This window comes from Marmota monax, unplaced genomic scaffold (assembly GCF_021218885.2).
Source record: "Marmota monax isolate L192 unplaced genomic scaffold, Marmota_monax_Labrador192_F-V1.1 WCK01_AAM20220418_F8-fsc00106, whole genome shotgun sequence".
NCBI classification, from domain to species: domain Eukaryota; kingdom Metazoa; phylum Chordata; class Mammalia; order Rodentia; family Sciuridae; genus Marmota; species Marmota monax.
Window position 1 is genome coordinate 9,432,533 of NW_026695218.1, and position 14,265 is coordinate 9,446,797.

The following is a 14,265-nucleotide window of genomic DNA, read 5'->3' on the forward strand; positions in this document are numbered from 1 at the left end:
TTGCATGTAGCCCCCACAAGAGCCAAAAGGGGAACTCTGATCACTAAAACAGATAACCTACCCAGTGGACACTTTGGGTGGGGTCCAGGATCACCTGGACCCTACTTCTGAGGCTGTTCTTGAACATTGTGAGATTCCTCTTCACGCTGTGGTTCCCCAGCTCCATGGACAGCTGAGTCCTCTTCATCTCTTAATGGTTGGGGGAGAGGCAAGAGTTCATTAAAGTGGATTCAGGAAGGAAGAGATTCAAGTGTCCTTAGAAATGTCCCATTTCCCTATTTGTCCCTAAAAATGTGTGTTTTTCCTGCAGCTGAGAGTCAGCAAGGAGCAGGACCACTTCCTGATTAGCCCCAAGGGAGTTTCCTGCAGTGAAGTCACGGCGTCCAGCCTGGTGAGTACCCTTGGCATCTCGAGGACTCCTCCACAGCAGGGGGGAGGAGGGAGAAGGGATGAGCTGGAGTCCTCCAAGTGGAGAAATGGGAGGATGGGAGGGGGGCGGACACATTGGAATGAGAAGCTCAGAAACGCGAGACCTAACTGATGCTGGGGCTCTTAGAGGTTGCTTCTGGATCCCTCCCAGGCTGCTCCTTTTAGGTGGGATGGGAGGAGGCATCCAGAAGGTGGTACAGGCCAGGAAAGATTTCTGGGTGGAAGGGACAGAGCAGTAGAAAGGACTGTCTTGAAAGCAGAAGCGCCCAGTGCTTCTCAGAGACACAGGCTGCCATTCCTTGTAGCTGGGAGGGGAGGACACCACCTGGGCGCTTGAGTCATGTCCAACTGTAGAGTCCAGGTACTCGGTCAAAAGTCCAGGCTGACAGAACCACTGAACATCCAGGCAGAACAGGACCTCAAGGTTGGCCAAGGCCATTTTATATGCAGAAAAGGACACTGGTGCTCACAGAGGGTACGTGACCCAAGGAGGTGACGGCCAGGTGAGAACTGGGATCACAGAGACAGGAGCAACACGGGCTCTGTTTTTAAAGGCTTTATTGTCATGTTGGGGGAGACAGGCAAGGTAGTCACTGAGGACAGCTCAGAGTGTAGAGTACTCCAGGAGAGCTTTGGGAGCCCAGGGAGGGGCACCATGCTCTGCCAACAGCCCCAGGAGGTGGAGGCATGGAGGGAAGAGCCTTCTAATTGAAACAATGGTGCAGAAGGGAGTTCTGGTGAGTCCACAGGATAAGCAGACTTACCTGGCCAGCAGGGAGAGGGCTGGCAGAGGTGTCCTGACCTTGGCAAGAGCGTAGCATGCTCCAAGCTCTGGTGTTCATGGGTCCCGTTATACCAGGGAGAACAGGCAGGTAGCAAGTCTGGCGTAGATGTTCAGAATCTAGAGGTGAGGCTGGAAATGGGGTGGGGACCAGATGATAAGAAGCCTGGAAGGACTTGTTACAGCATTTTGGCTTTATTCTTCTGGAATTTCAGAGCTGCTGGTGTACTATAAGCACTTACTCAGCACACATCTGAGCAAGCAGGGAACTAGCCTGAAGGAAACCAGAAGTTATCACTGGACACTCAGGTTCCAAGTGCCTGAGGGGGAGAGTTGCTGCCACTGCCAAAGTGTGGAAGTCACGTTCATTTTGTAAAACTCACTTAACGAAGTGTACTGAAGTACTATGAGTGGTACAATTGGGTTTCCATTGTGTAAAGGTCACTGACCATGATGTGGAGGCCAGCTGATATCAGGACAACTGGTTAGTGCTGTTACAGTAAGCCGGGCAGAACATTTTGGTCCTGTGGGCTTTTGGGGCCTGGCGATCAACTGGATTGAGATTTGAGTTTGAGGAGCTGGTGGGACATTCAGGAGGACAAGTCATTTGACATCTGATTATTCTAGGTTTAGAAGAGACCTAATCTTGAGATAGAGGCTTGAGAGTCATGAGCATGTGTCACTCAGGGAGTATGTATAGTCTTAGGGCTGCAATGTATGGTTGTGCAGTTTGTATACTGCACAAGGGAGCCTGGCTGGCAGGGAAGATTGAAGAGGGTGAAATTCAGCCTGTGTGCCACTCACTAATGCTTGGCTTCTTCAAATTAGCATAGAAGCAACATCCATGTGCCAAGCCCTGCACCCCTGGGGCTACCCTCAGAGGGAATATTTGTTTATTCATTTGTGCAAAGGCACCTCATGGGTTGGTGGTTGTCTTATTAGCTGTGGAGATTCTTGAGTGATCACAGGTCACACATCCAAGGACGAGGCAAGAAACACATGAAGTCAAAGAGGGGCCATCCCAGAGTGGGAATTCTGAACTCAGCACACATCGGAGCAAGCAGGGAACTAGGATGAAGGAAACCAGAAGTTATCACAGGACACTCAGGTTCACAGTGCCTGAGGGGGAGAGTTGCTGCCACTTCCAAGTGTTGAAGTCACCTTCATTTTGTAAAATTCACTTAAAGAAGAATTTCATAAGAGGGGATTTACTGGACATCTTACTGATGCTTCTGCTTAAGCAGATGATGTCAGTAGCCTGTCCCTTCCCCCACACCAGGGTCTGTCTCCTTCCTTTAGTCCCCTCTGCTGGGGCTTTCAGGGATGGAGATGCAGGCAGTTTATAGGACTGCCTTGTAGGCTACCTTGAAGATGGCTCCACTGCTTCAGCTTGAAAAGCCCAAGTTATACTTTTTAGAAGCTCTAATCTAGCTCGGTAATGTCCAGGGGATATCTGTAATCAGTAAGTAGATTAACTACCAGCAAGAGGGAAATTGCTCTGGGGAACAGGGCGTGTTCTCAGCGCAGGTGTTAGGAGGACCTCTTTAAGGATTTGGGTTGGTGTTGGCTGATGGGGATGTGGCCTCGGAGCGTGTGCTGTAGGGTTGCAGCAATTCTAAGATTGGATGTTTTCCCAGTTGCTATCCAGGGGGCCCCTGGCTTGGAGTGAGGCTTTAGCTCTTTGGTAAAGAAGCAGCAGTTCCTCCCGTGAACCAGGAGAGGGGGGTATTGGCCGATTTTGTACTTGCACTGTGTTGTCTGAGTCAGTCTGTTTATATATGCTTAAGGAGTGGTCATTTGTCTTGTTGTGTCAGTTACAAAGTGACCTTCTCTGATGTTGGCATTTTGTGAAATTGTCTAAGTAAGGGACACCATGGCCAGCCACAGCTTGTTCTCTCCCTCTTGTTTCCTCATGCAAGAGATTGGACACATACACACACACACACACACACACACACAAAATAACCATGTGAGTTTTAGAGTCAAAAGTAGATTATAAAGCCAGTGACTTCGTTCTACTCATTTTTAAACTCTGCCTTCTGGGTGGTTGGTAAATGGGTGTGCAGTATACTAGTCTCTTTACCTTTGTGTATGATTTTTAAATTTAAAAATAAAAAGACTCAATTTAGACACAATTTCCTCTGGGAAGACTTCTGATCCTCCTGTTCTGCTGGGATTAAAGACTCCTTCTACCTAGTTCTAGAGAATTCTGTGAATGACTAAATTCTTGTAACTCAAAGTGGGGTCCGTGACCCACAGCATGGGTATCACTTAGGAAGGTGCTAGAAATGCAGAATTTGCATTTTGACAGGGGATTCACATGCACGGAAAAGTCTAAGGAACTCTGTTCTAGCATTTCCCCTGCTGAATGATATCATCTTGTGATCCCTAAAGATTGTTCACTCTCTGAGGGCAGGACTGGGTCCTTGTCCTTCAACACCAAACTCAGCCATTGCTCCTGGGGTCTAGAATAGGGAATAGAAGGGTTGGTGAGTGCAGGGCTCACCTCCTGGGGGAGGAGGAAAGGCCCCGCCCACACTGTTACTCTGAGACTCTTCTCTGGCACAGATCAAGGTGAACATCCTGGGAGAGGTGGTGGAGAAGGGCAGCAGCTGCTTCCCGGTGGACACCTCGGGCTTCTGTCTGCACTCAGCCATCTATGCAGCCAGGCCTGATGTTCGGTGCGTCATCCACCTGCATACGCCAGCCACGGCAGCGGTGAGTGGTGCTTTCCTGGCACTCTGAGGTCCTCATCCACTGTCACCTCCCTGCACAGCAGCCAGATCCAGGGCACCTGCATCTGAAAGATTCTCCCTGAGGCAAGACTAAGACTTGATGATGGAGTTGTGCCAAGCATGTGTGTCTGGAGAGCCCAAGGCCAACTCATGGAGTAGAGTGAGGGTTCCCTCCATGCTCCTTGCTCTTCATAAGAGGTGGGAGTCAGGGTCACATCCTGTGCTTTACCACTGGTTCCTGGCACTTCTGCAGCCCCAGAGCCATAAAATGGTTTCTCATTGGTCTTCCTTGCAGAGACGTGTCGGTTTCTGCACTGAAACCAAAGCTGAGTGTTTTCTCCAACCCATCCCGGGGATCTTGAGCCTGCTCCACCTGGTACAAACTCCCATCCCTCCTTCCTGGAGTCACAGGACCACAGCCGGGCTGGGGCAGGACAGAAACAGCTCTCTTGAATCATTGTACCCAGCATTTCTAACAGCTGGTGTATTGGTGTGAAAACTGACATTAGAGGCAGAAGCATGAGAGCAGATCCCAGCCGGTGGAGGAGGAGACCCAGGCCTTTCTCTGTAGCTGCTCCCCTGACCCTGCCTGCCCCAGAGCAAAACTGGACTGTGCTGGGCTGTGGAAAAGGCCAGTGGAACTGGGGGCAGCAGGTGCTAGCCATTCCATTGTCTCCCTACAGGTCTCAGCCATGAAGTGTGGCCTCCTGCCTGTCTCCCACAATGCCCTGCTGGTGGGGGACATGGCCTATTATGACTTCAACGGGGAAATGGAGCAGGAAGCTGATCGCATCAACCTGCAGAAGTGCCTTGGCCCCACCTGCAAGGTTCGCTCAGCTCTTCTGGGAAGGTGTTCTGGAGTGGCGTTGTCAAAACCGACATCACGAAAGTGACATGTATTCACTAGAGAATGTTTAGAGGTTGCAGATAGGTTTCACACTACTAGATTTTGGTGTACACCCTAAGTGTTCTCATATATACCTACAAAATTGGGATCATAAAATATGTTCTCTTTTTTGCCCTTAGCAAAATATAGTATTATCATTAAACATTTTCTGTCACTATTTTAAATTATTAAATTATGCCTTATATGAATAGCTGACTGCTATTAGCTGAGCAGTCCTCTAGGGTAGGATATCAGAAGGCTTGTCTTCACCCCCTCAAATTTTCTCTTCATATAAACAACAGTGGGATCAAAATCCTTTTGACTAAATCTTCCTATGCTTGAGATAATTTCCTTAGGACAAATTTCTAGGGATGCACATTTTATAACTCTTGCTTCATATTGATCAGTTGCCTCCCCCTAACAACTCTCTGTCCTTCCCCATGTCTAATATAGAGGATGTTATTTCCCCAGTCTCCCCAAACTTGAGTGTTATCAATTCATTCATTCATTCATTCATTCATTCATTCATTCATTATCAACCTGCTAGAGAAAAGTGGAACACCGTTACTGCTTGGGTGAAGTCTAAAGCCCTAACATACAACAGCACACACTTGAGCTTGGAAACAGCCTGGGTTGGTGGTTGCTTGCCACCATCTTGGCAAGGCACTCACTGTCTATTTCCTGAGTCCCTGTCTCCCTGTCTCTAACTCAGGTGAGAAGTCTTACCTCTCTTTCCCAACATCCTCCAAAGTATCATGAGCAGTGTCAGGACAGGGATGAGATTTTTACACTTTAAAGTATTATAAGAAATTGAGAGAGGGGGTGTTCACTGTTTGCAGTCTTTTGTGGGCCAGAGTCATTGTCTCCATCTCTCTGGACTTGAGAGAAAGGGTCTGCAGCTGTTTTAAGCTAGAGGGTGTGCTGTTGAGAGCCTCGAGGCCTCAGCCCAGGCTCTGCAAGGACAGATCCGATCCATGGACCTGTATCTCAGCTCCCATGTGGGCCCTGTCTGGCTTTAGAGAGTTCTCAAGGGAAAAACCAACCAAGTAAACTTTCTGGCAGGGAAGATAGGCTTGGCCCTTGGGGATGGGTACTCTTGGTGTAAATTCATTTCTGTCTCCTCCTCTATCCACCTGCTTCCAGCTAAGACTGAAAAATTGGACCAATAGTGAGAACCTCAGGGTTCAAGTTCATATTTTTGCCTCTAATTAGCTGGAAGACTTTCTGTTTCTTAAGATTTCTATTTCCACATCTATAAAATCAATTTGGGAGACCAGTGTAGCCTCTTTCACAGAACTGTGGAATCCTGGAGCTGCCAGGGCCTCACTGAGTTTATGGAGTGAAAACCTGAGGCCCAGAGAGGGGATGCCACTTACCTGTTTTTGCAGAGCCACCTCAAAGAACTGTCCTCTTGGGTTTTGGTCCTAAGTCAACTAATTCACAGGAGCAAGAGATGCTTTTGAGGTTGAACTCTTGTATTAGACATCAAAAAATTCATTCGTTTACACACACACACACACATACACACACCCAGTTTTTCTGATTTCTGAGTTCTCTGACACCTAAAAATCCAGGCATTGTCCCCCCAAATTTAAGTACCCCGAGTTTAATCCCCAGTACCACCCCCCCCACAAAAAAAGCCTTTTCAATTTCAATGCAAGGGGCATTGGGATGTTTGATTAGGGAGAATGAATAAGGAGCTGGGGGAGGGGCTCTGGGAAGGGCTATAGAAAGTGCTCTAAATAAAATAAAAAATCTCTCCCTCTTAAGTTTTGAAGGCTTGAGGTTTAATTGGCTTTTTCCTCCTCCACAGATCCTGGTGCTAAGAAACCATGGCATGGTCGCTCTAGGTGACACCGTAGAGGAGGCATTTTATAAGATCTTCCACCTGCAGGCTGCCTGTGAGATACAGGTGAGCGCATCCCTCTGGGAAGTGGGCCCAGGAGTTGGCTCTGATGGGTGCCTGTGGGTGAAGGCAGTGGCTCTGCTGGCTCTGAGTTGGGGAGTCCTTTGCACCTGGCCCTGTGACACTCTTGTCTGTTTTCTCATCATGGCATCACTTCACACTTCTGAAAATTCACATTTAGAGTCAGTTCTGTGAGTTGGCAAAACCGATCACCATTGTCTGGTCACCCAACGTTTGGGGGTCAAACCTAGGACAGGGAGCTGTTTGGACTCTTCAGCTAGAAGAGGGAGAGATTGTCATCGTGAGTATGCCATGCTTACATGTTACCTGGGTGCACCTGCGGCACCTAGCTGTGCCCAGCGTGCAGGGTCGTTTTGGTGTCCTGTTTGCCCCCTCCGGCTAGCCCAGCAGAGCAGAGCTCAGTCGAAGGCTGCTGCCTCTCTCTGAGGCATTACTCTGGGAGGAAGTAGATCAGTCCAGAAGAATCCAGAATAATCGCTAGTGGAGCTCTATCAGTAGTTTTTAGAAGACTATCTTTTCTTTGAAAAGAAAGCTGTGAAGCCGGTGATAAAGAGGTTTTATGGGAAATGGTGTGAGACCACCTCCCTGCCCCCAAATAGCCAGAACCAGAGACCCAGGGGAGGTGGGCAGAGCCAGGTGGTGCCTCCCTGGTGTGGTGTCCTTCCCCCAATCAAGGATACTGGCCCTGAATTCTGACTATTGGCTGGTGTCAGAACCAACAGAACCTCACTAGAAAGGGAAGCCGCTGGCCCTTCCCCACACCTGAACACTCAAGGACTCCACATTTTGCCTCTAGAGAAGAAAGAGGCTTCCCTGAGAAAATAGCTCATGGAAACTCCTCATCCTCAAAAGACAGCTTAGCCCTAAAAATAGATGGAAACAGATGCCTGTGAGTCCCCGCCCCGGCACAGTGAAGTATGTGTCTTCCAGACCCTGGAAGTGGCCACTGGGCAACTTAAGCAAAAGCAGAGTGGTCATGTGTGATCAAAGGGCAGTGCTGCCGGCCACCCTCCCTGACAGCCCCCCATGGCTGCTGTCACTTTCTGTTCAAGACTGGTTTGATGTGACCTTGTTAAAGTACCTTAGGCGATGTGGCTAGCAACCCCCAGAGAAGCTCCAGTGGCTTTTTCCCAACTGTTGGGGCAGAGAGGCTTCTAAAGCATGGAGCCGGAAGAAGTGGAAGAAACCCAGAGATGATGGGAGCAGAAGGTGGTGGATTAGGACACGGGGAAGCACAGGTAGCAGCGATCTGCTACGGGGATTGTACTGGGGTCATGTGAGGTAGAGGGGGCAGTGCTGAAGCTCTGTTTCCACCCTGGGCCTCGTTTTCTCCCTCAGTCACATTGGTAAACAAGCAGACGTGGCTGTGGTCATGTTTGTAGTTAAAGGCTGAGTGCCTGTTCAGCTCTCCTGGGAACTCTTTACTCCCCATCAGTTTGGGGTTCCAGAAAACTGGGTCATCCCTAGCTGAGAGAGGCAGGTCCCTGCTCTGCTGACAGGCAGATGGGAAGATGCACAGGCAATTCTTCTCCATCTGCTACCCATCACCGTGGAAACTGGTGGAGGAAGAGGGAGGTGGGAGGAGGCAGCCCTTGCAAGGTTATGGGCCATTCTTTCCCTCCCTCCTCCTCCATTAATGACCAGTCTGAGGGGATGTTGCATCTCAGAGTTCATTTATCAGCAACATTCACGTGGAACTCCTTAGGGACCAGGGGCTATTCTAAGTACTTTACAATCATGGCCTTAAAGATTCCTCACAAGGTAGGCATTGCTATTTTCATTTAACAGAGGAGAAAACTGAGGCACAAAGATGACAAATAGTTGCCCGAAGTCACATAACAAGAAAATGACAGGGATTCAAACCCAGACAATCTGGCACCCAATTCCGTGCCCTTAAATAATACCCAGCACTGCCTTTCCAGGGCGGTAAGGGTCAGTGGGAACTGTCACATGGGCATATGGGCGTGTGTCTTGGGTGAAAAGAATGTGGAATATGTTCTTACTTCTGGCTCTTCCCAAGGAGATGGGGTTCACCTGGTAAACCTACCTGGCTGACCTTCAAGAAGTAGCACAGGGTCCGAAGTTAACCCTGGAATGTCACACACTCTCAGGCTGTCCAGACCCTCATGGGTTTATAGGCTTGCATTTATTTATCAGCAGGGTAAATGGATCCTTTCATTTTCAGTAAAAAAATATAGTCACAAAATGCCAGCACACTGCAAGTTTATGTGCTTAGGGCAGCTCCCCTGTAGTAAACAGGCTTACATGTGGTATCCAGTCTTCCTCAGGATGTAGATGCATTTATTAATGGGTAGCTTGGGACACTGACTCACTAGTGAAACTACTCAGAAGCCACTCTCCATCTCTGTAACCAGACTGATCCATCCAAATCCTGACCAGCCATATCTGAGTGGTAGGTATGTGGGAGTCCATAGAATATAACAGTCAGATAAGCATGGAATTGGAAAAGAAGATTAGTTTAGTAAGTAAATGTTTTTTTTTAGGATTATTCTAAAACTGCCCGCTTTATACACATACTTCTTCTCCCAATACTCCACATCCATGACCTGCAACCATCATCCCCTCCCCATGGAGCTTTGATGGTGAGAGAAATACTACAAGTCCATAAATGAAAGCTGTCTGGCCCCATGCACCATACCTGGCCATATAGTGACACTTCACCTGTCTTCTTTTTGGGGATTTCATTGACTGGCTAACCTTATCATGGAGGATGCATTCTTTATTTAGACCTGTTAACTCTTCCCATCAGGTTACACTTTTAGACCAATTTTCACTGGTTGGTCTAAAAGCTACACTATTTTTTTTTCAAGTGACTTGATTCACGTGTACGTGCACACACACACACACACACACACACAGTGAGAGAGAGAGAGAGAGAGAGAGAGAGAGACAGAGAGACAGAGAAAGTGTTTAAATACAGAAAAATAAAGAGAATAACAATAGACATCTACCACTCAGATTGTACTAGGGTCTGAATCCAGAGGCACAGCACTGTCCCCAGCCCTTTTGACTTTTTAAGACAGCTAAGTTGCTGAGACTAGCTAAGTTGCTGAGACTGGCTTTGAACTTGTGATCTTCCTGCCTCAGCCTCCCAAGTTGCTAGGATTACAGGCATGCACCACTGCACCTGGCAGATTTAACAAATATTAATAACCTTTTTGATTCAAATATTTAACTCTTGAAGAAATAAATTATTACAGACAAGAATTGAAGTTCCCTTTACAGCCATTTCCAATCTCATCTTGCCTCCTCAGAAATAATGACAATTCTAAGTTGGTCTGTATCCCAGGTAAATTTTCAGTTCCCTGTATTATTTTATTCCTAAGGTTTAACACTTGCTATTTTTGGCTTCTTCTCTGCAGTCTCTAAAAACTGAAATTAGCAAAGTAATTACTAATATCTCATTCCCCGGAAATAGTTGCATGTCCGATGAGTTTTGAGTGGCTTTTCCTCAATTTCCCGGGCATTTCTAGTTCTAAGTTCACCTCGTGGCCCTCAATGTCCTATTTTGTGCAGAAGCGTAGGAAGTGCAGGGGCCCCTATATGCACATGGGTTGAGGGTTCTTTGCTTCTGCTGCAGGTGTCAGCTCTGTCCAGTGCTGGGGGAGTGGAGAACCTCATCCTCCTGGAGCAGGAGAAGCACCGGCCCCACGAGGTCGGCTCTGTGCAGTGGGCTGGGAGTACTTTTGGGCCCATGCAGAAGAGCCGGCTGGGGGAGCACGAGTTTGAAGCCCTCATGAGGATGCTGGACAACCTGGTGAGTCCCCTGCCATTGCCCTTCCAGGCCAGTGTATGGAACCTTCACCTCTGGAACCAGGCAGTGCAAGGCATAAGGTGGCACAGAAACTGCCAACATCACGATCAAGTCATTGAGGGCTTCACTGATGGGCAATTTAACTTGGCATTTGTGGCCCTCCTAAAAATAGTTGAGTTTTCTTTAGTGATGGCTTTTGCCACTCCCTACTAAGTGCTGTGGATGTCATATCTGCACATTATTATAAGAAATAGTAATCCAGCAAAAATCAGAGCACATCTTCTTACAGTCAGAGCTGCTGTCATATTGGGGCGTAGTTCACCCCTCTTAAGTAGTTAGTCCTGCCTGTCTAATCTTATGACTTCAAAGCAGAAAGCACATAATATTATTAATTTCCTTATCCTTTATAAGAATGTTCTGTGGCAGTGATGAATCCATCAGGTAAGGAATTAAACTGGTATGTGTCTAGAAGCGGTCTGCTTCCTTAAAGGATACAAAAAAATTTTAGACATTCTTCCTTCTTCTAGGGGCTAACAATTTAGTTGATGAACAGGAGAAAATTTAAGAACAAGAGGAAAGCACTTAAAATGAGGGGTTAAATGCTGCAGGAGACAATAACCTCTTAGATTGCTCAGAGACGGAAAAGATGAAATCTGTCCTCTTAGCACTTCCATCTGGTTCATTTTCCCTGTTCCCTCTGCTACCTCCTCAGGCCCCCTTTATCATGTCAAGGCCATTATGATAATTAAATCTCTTCTTCTTGCCTTCATTTCCTCCAAGTCATCTTTACCTTATTACCAGATTGATCAAGAGGGTCACTTTGTAATGATGAAAGGTCCAGTCCACAATGAAAATACAATTCTTTCTACCATTTGTGCACTGACCAATCTCCATCTAAATAAAGCATCAGGACTAGATGGGTTTTGTACAGGAATTCTTTCAAACCTTTAGGAAACGGACGATTCTCATGCTATTTAAATGGTGTCAAAGAAGAGTGAAAGGAGGATACTGTTTTAGTCACCTTTTTCACTGCTGTGGCTAAAAGACCTGACAAGAACAATTATAGGAGGAAAAGTATGTTTGGGCGGCTCATGATTTCAGAGGTCTTCGATCATAGATGGCCGACTATATTTCTAAGGGCTTAAAGTAAAGTAGAACATCATGGCAGAGGAAAATGGCTCAGGATATGGCCAGGAAGCAGAGAGACTCCACTCACCAGATACAAAATATATGCCCCAAAGGCATGGGGTTAAGGCATGGGTTAGGGCTCCTATAACCCAATCATTTCACCTCTAAGCCTTTTTGCATTTCTCACACATGAGCTTTTGGAGGACCTAATATTCATAACAGATGCTAAGCCATAAAAATTACATTCAGACTAATTTACTTTGAATATGGATGAAAAATGTTGCCTGAAAACTAACAAGTAGTATAGAACATAATGTTAGAATAATAACACCCATTAACTAAGTAAGGGCTGATTCCCAGAATTCAAGCATGGTTGAATATTATAAGACTTTAAATATATTTCCCAATATTGAAGGGCCAAAGGATGAAACCTTTTTGAAGATTTTAATAAATATAAAAAAATGGATAAAAATTTAATATCAATTTATAAAAATATTATCTACCAGTTAGAACTGGAAGATACTTATTTAACATGATTAAAATGATTTTTCTCAAAACAAGAGCCAATATTATGGTAAAACCATAGAAGTATTCCAAGGAACTTTGAAATAAAACAATGATTCCCACTTTCAGCACAATTACTTAATATTGTTCTGAAATAATATTGAACTCAATCCCAGGCAGTGAGATATGAGAATAAGAGGCATAAATATTGTAAAGGAAATAAGATGACTATTTGGAACAGATAATATGCTTACCTGCTTAGAGAATTCCCCCAAAATCAACTAAAAAATTAGAAATAAGGAGGGTATTTTAAGGTGGTCAGTTTTGAAAATATATACAAAAATCATTAATTTTTGTATCTTCATGTTAACTACTTGGAAAATATAATGGAGGCAAGGGATGTAACTTAGTGATAGAGCACTTGCCTAGCATGTGTGATGTAAAGGCCCTGGGTTTGATCCCTAGCACCACACATGCGCGCACACACACACACACACACACATCCACACACACACACACAAAATAGCTAATGATATAATAGAAAAATCGTATTCTCAAAGGCAACAAAATCATAAACATTAAGCAAACCTCATTTAAAGGAAACCACAAAACTTTAACAGTAGACATCAGAAAAGTTGAAATCGATGAAAAAAATATAACTTATGCTTGTTCATAGGTAAAGAGGTCACAACCCCAAGATCAATCTACAAACTGAATGTGATTCTGTCAAAAACTAGGGAAGGGAAAAGGACATAAAAAATACTTTCAATGTGAAATTCAGAATGACTAGGAAAATGCTATAAAAAGAAATAATTAAGGACACTAGCTCCACCCCATGGTAAAGTAGGATAAAGCTTTAGTAACTGAGCAGTTCCTAAACAGTTTGGACAAGCAAACCCATGTGACAGCTTAGAGAATCCAGAAATAAACCCAAAATACATGAAAATTCACAGAGGTAGCAGGCACTGTACAAATCAGTGAGAAAAGGTAGACTTCTGGCCATGTGGGAAGAACATGGCTACTTCATTATTTTCAATAAGATAAAATCCCAAGTTATCAAAAATTTAAATACAAAAGTGAATTCACAGAGGTATTAAAAACATTGGGAAAGACCTTGTCAAGCATGGCAAGAGTCTGAAATTGTAAGAATAAATATTGACAGGTATGATTCCATGAGACAATTAAAACTTGCAGTTTGATAAATCATTCCCCTGCCATAGACAAAGCTGAACATCAAATGAAGGGGGAAGATGTTTGCGACATTAGCTGACAGCCAAAGATTAATACTCTTAGTGTTAAAAGAGATGTATCAGTGTGAAAAGGAAAACCAACTCAATAGGAAATTAGCTGGGAGCATAATGATTTATAAAGGAAGACTTCAAGTGGCCACTATATGTAATTAAAACTATTCAATTTTACTAATAATCAAATGTACACATACCCACATATGTATACAGAGAAGACCAGAAAAAAAAATTTTGTGGTTATCTTTTGTGAAATTCACATTTTTCCTCATTTTTTTATATTGCTTAATTTTTTTTTCATGGGCCCATATTTTCTTTATAATCAGGAAATACCTTAATGTCATTTTAATTTTAAAAAGTAGTAGAAGAAGAAGACAAGGAGAGCCAAATATCACTCTGGCAGATGCCAAATTTCCGGAGTGTTTGTTCCCACTGATCTGTGGTCAGTTCTGCCTGTGGGGACGTGGTCTTGCTTAAGGAGCCAAAAATGTTATTGAGTCCAATCTTAGGACTCTAGGAGGAGTTCAGAAGCTTCAGAGTCGAGGAAGGGAGGGGTGACTTAGAATAAGCTGAGAAGCTTTTAATGCTCCCATGGCCGAAGCCAGGCAATCGTCCCGTCAAGTCCACAGCTCTGCATTAAGGCCCCAGACACAAGTATTTTTTGAAGCCCCTCTGTGATCCCAGTGCGCAGCCAGGGTTGAGAATCACCAGAGTGGATGAAACTGGGGACTCTGTGTGAATAAAGAGTTGTATGTGTCCATACTCCGAGAACCACAAGGTCCTAGGAATTTTCTCAGTCCTGATTGGAGACCCTTAGGAGCAAACAATTCTGAAATATCTTAGGAGAATGGCCACA

At 45.3% G+C, this 14,265-nt stretch overlaps 1 protein-coding gene across 3 annotated transcripts in view; it reads left to right on the plus strand.

The window, feature by feature from the left end:
- Add2 (adducin 2) overlaps positions 1 to 14,265 on the plus strand; it is a 115,531-nt gene that overhangs the window by 78,364 nt on the left and 22,902 nt on the right. For all 3 annotated transcript variants that reach the window (XM_058575101.1, XM_046432387.2, XM_046432386.2), the window contains exons 6-10: positions 311 to 391; positions 3,779 to 3,928; positions 4,629 to 4,772; positions 6,645 to 6,743; positions 10,360 to 10,536. In XM_058575101.1, the coding sequence (XP_058431084.1) occupies positions 311 to 391; positions 3,779 to 3,928; positions 4,629 to 4,772; positions 6,645 to 6,743; positions 10,360 to 10,536 (651 nt within the window). The remainder of the gene's footprint in view (positions 1 to 310; positions 392 to 3,778; positions 3,929 to 4,628; positions 4,773 to 6,644; positions 6,744 to 10,359; positions 10,537 to 14,265) is intronic.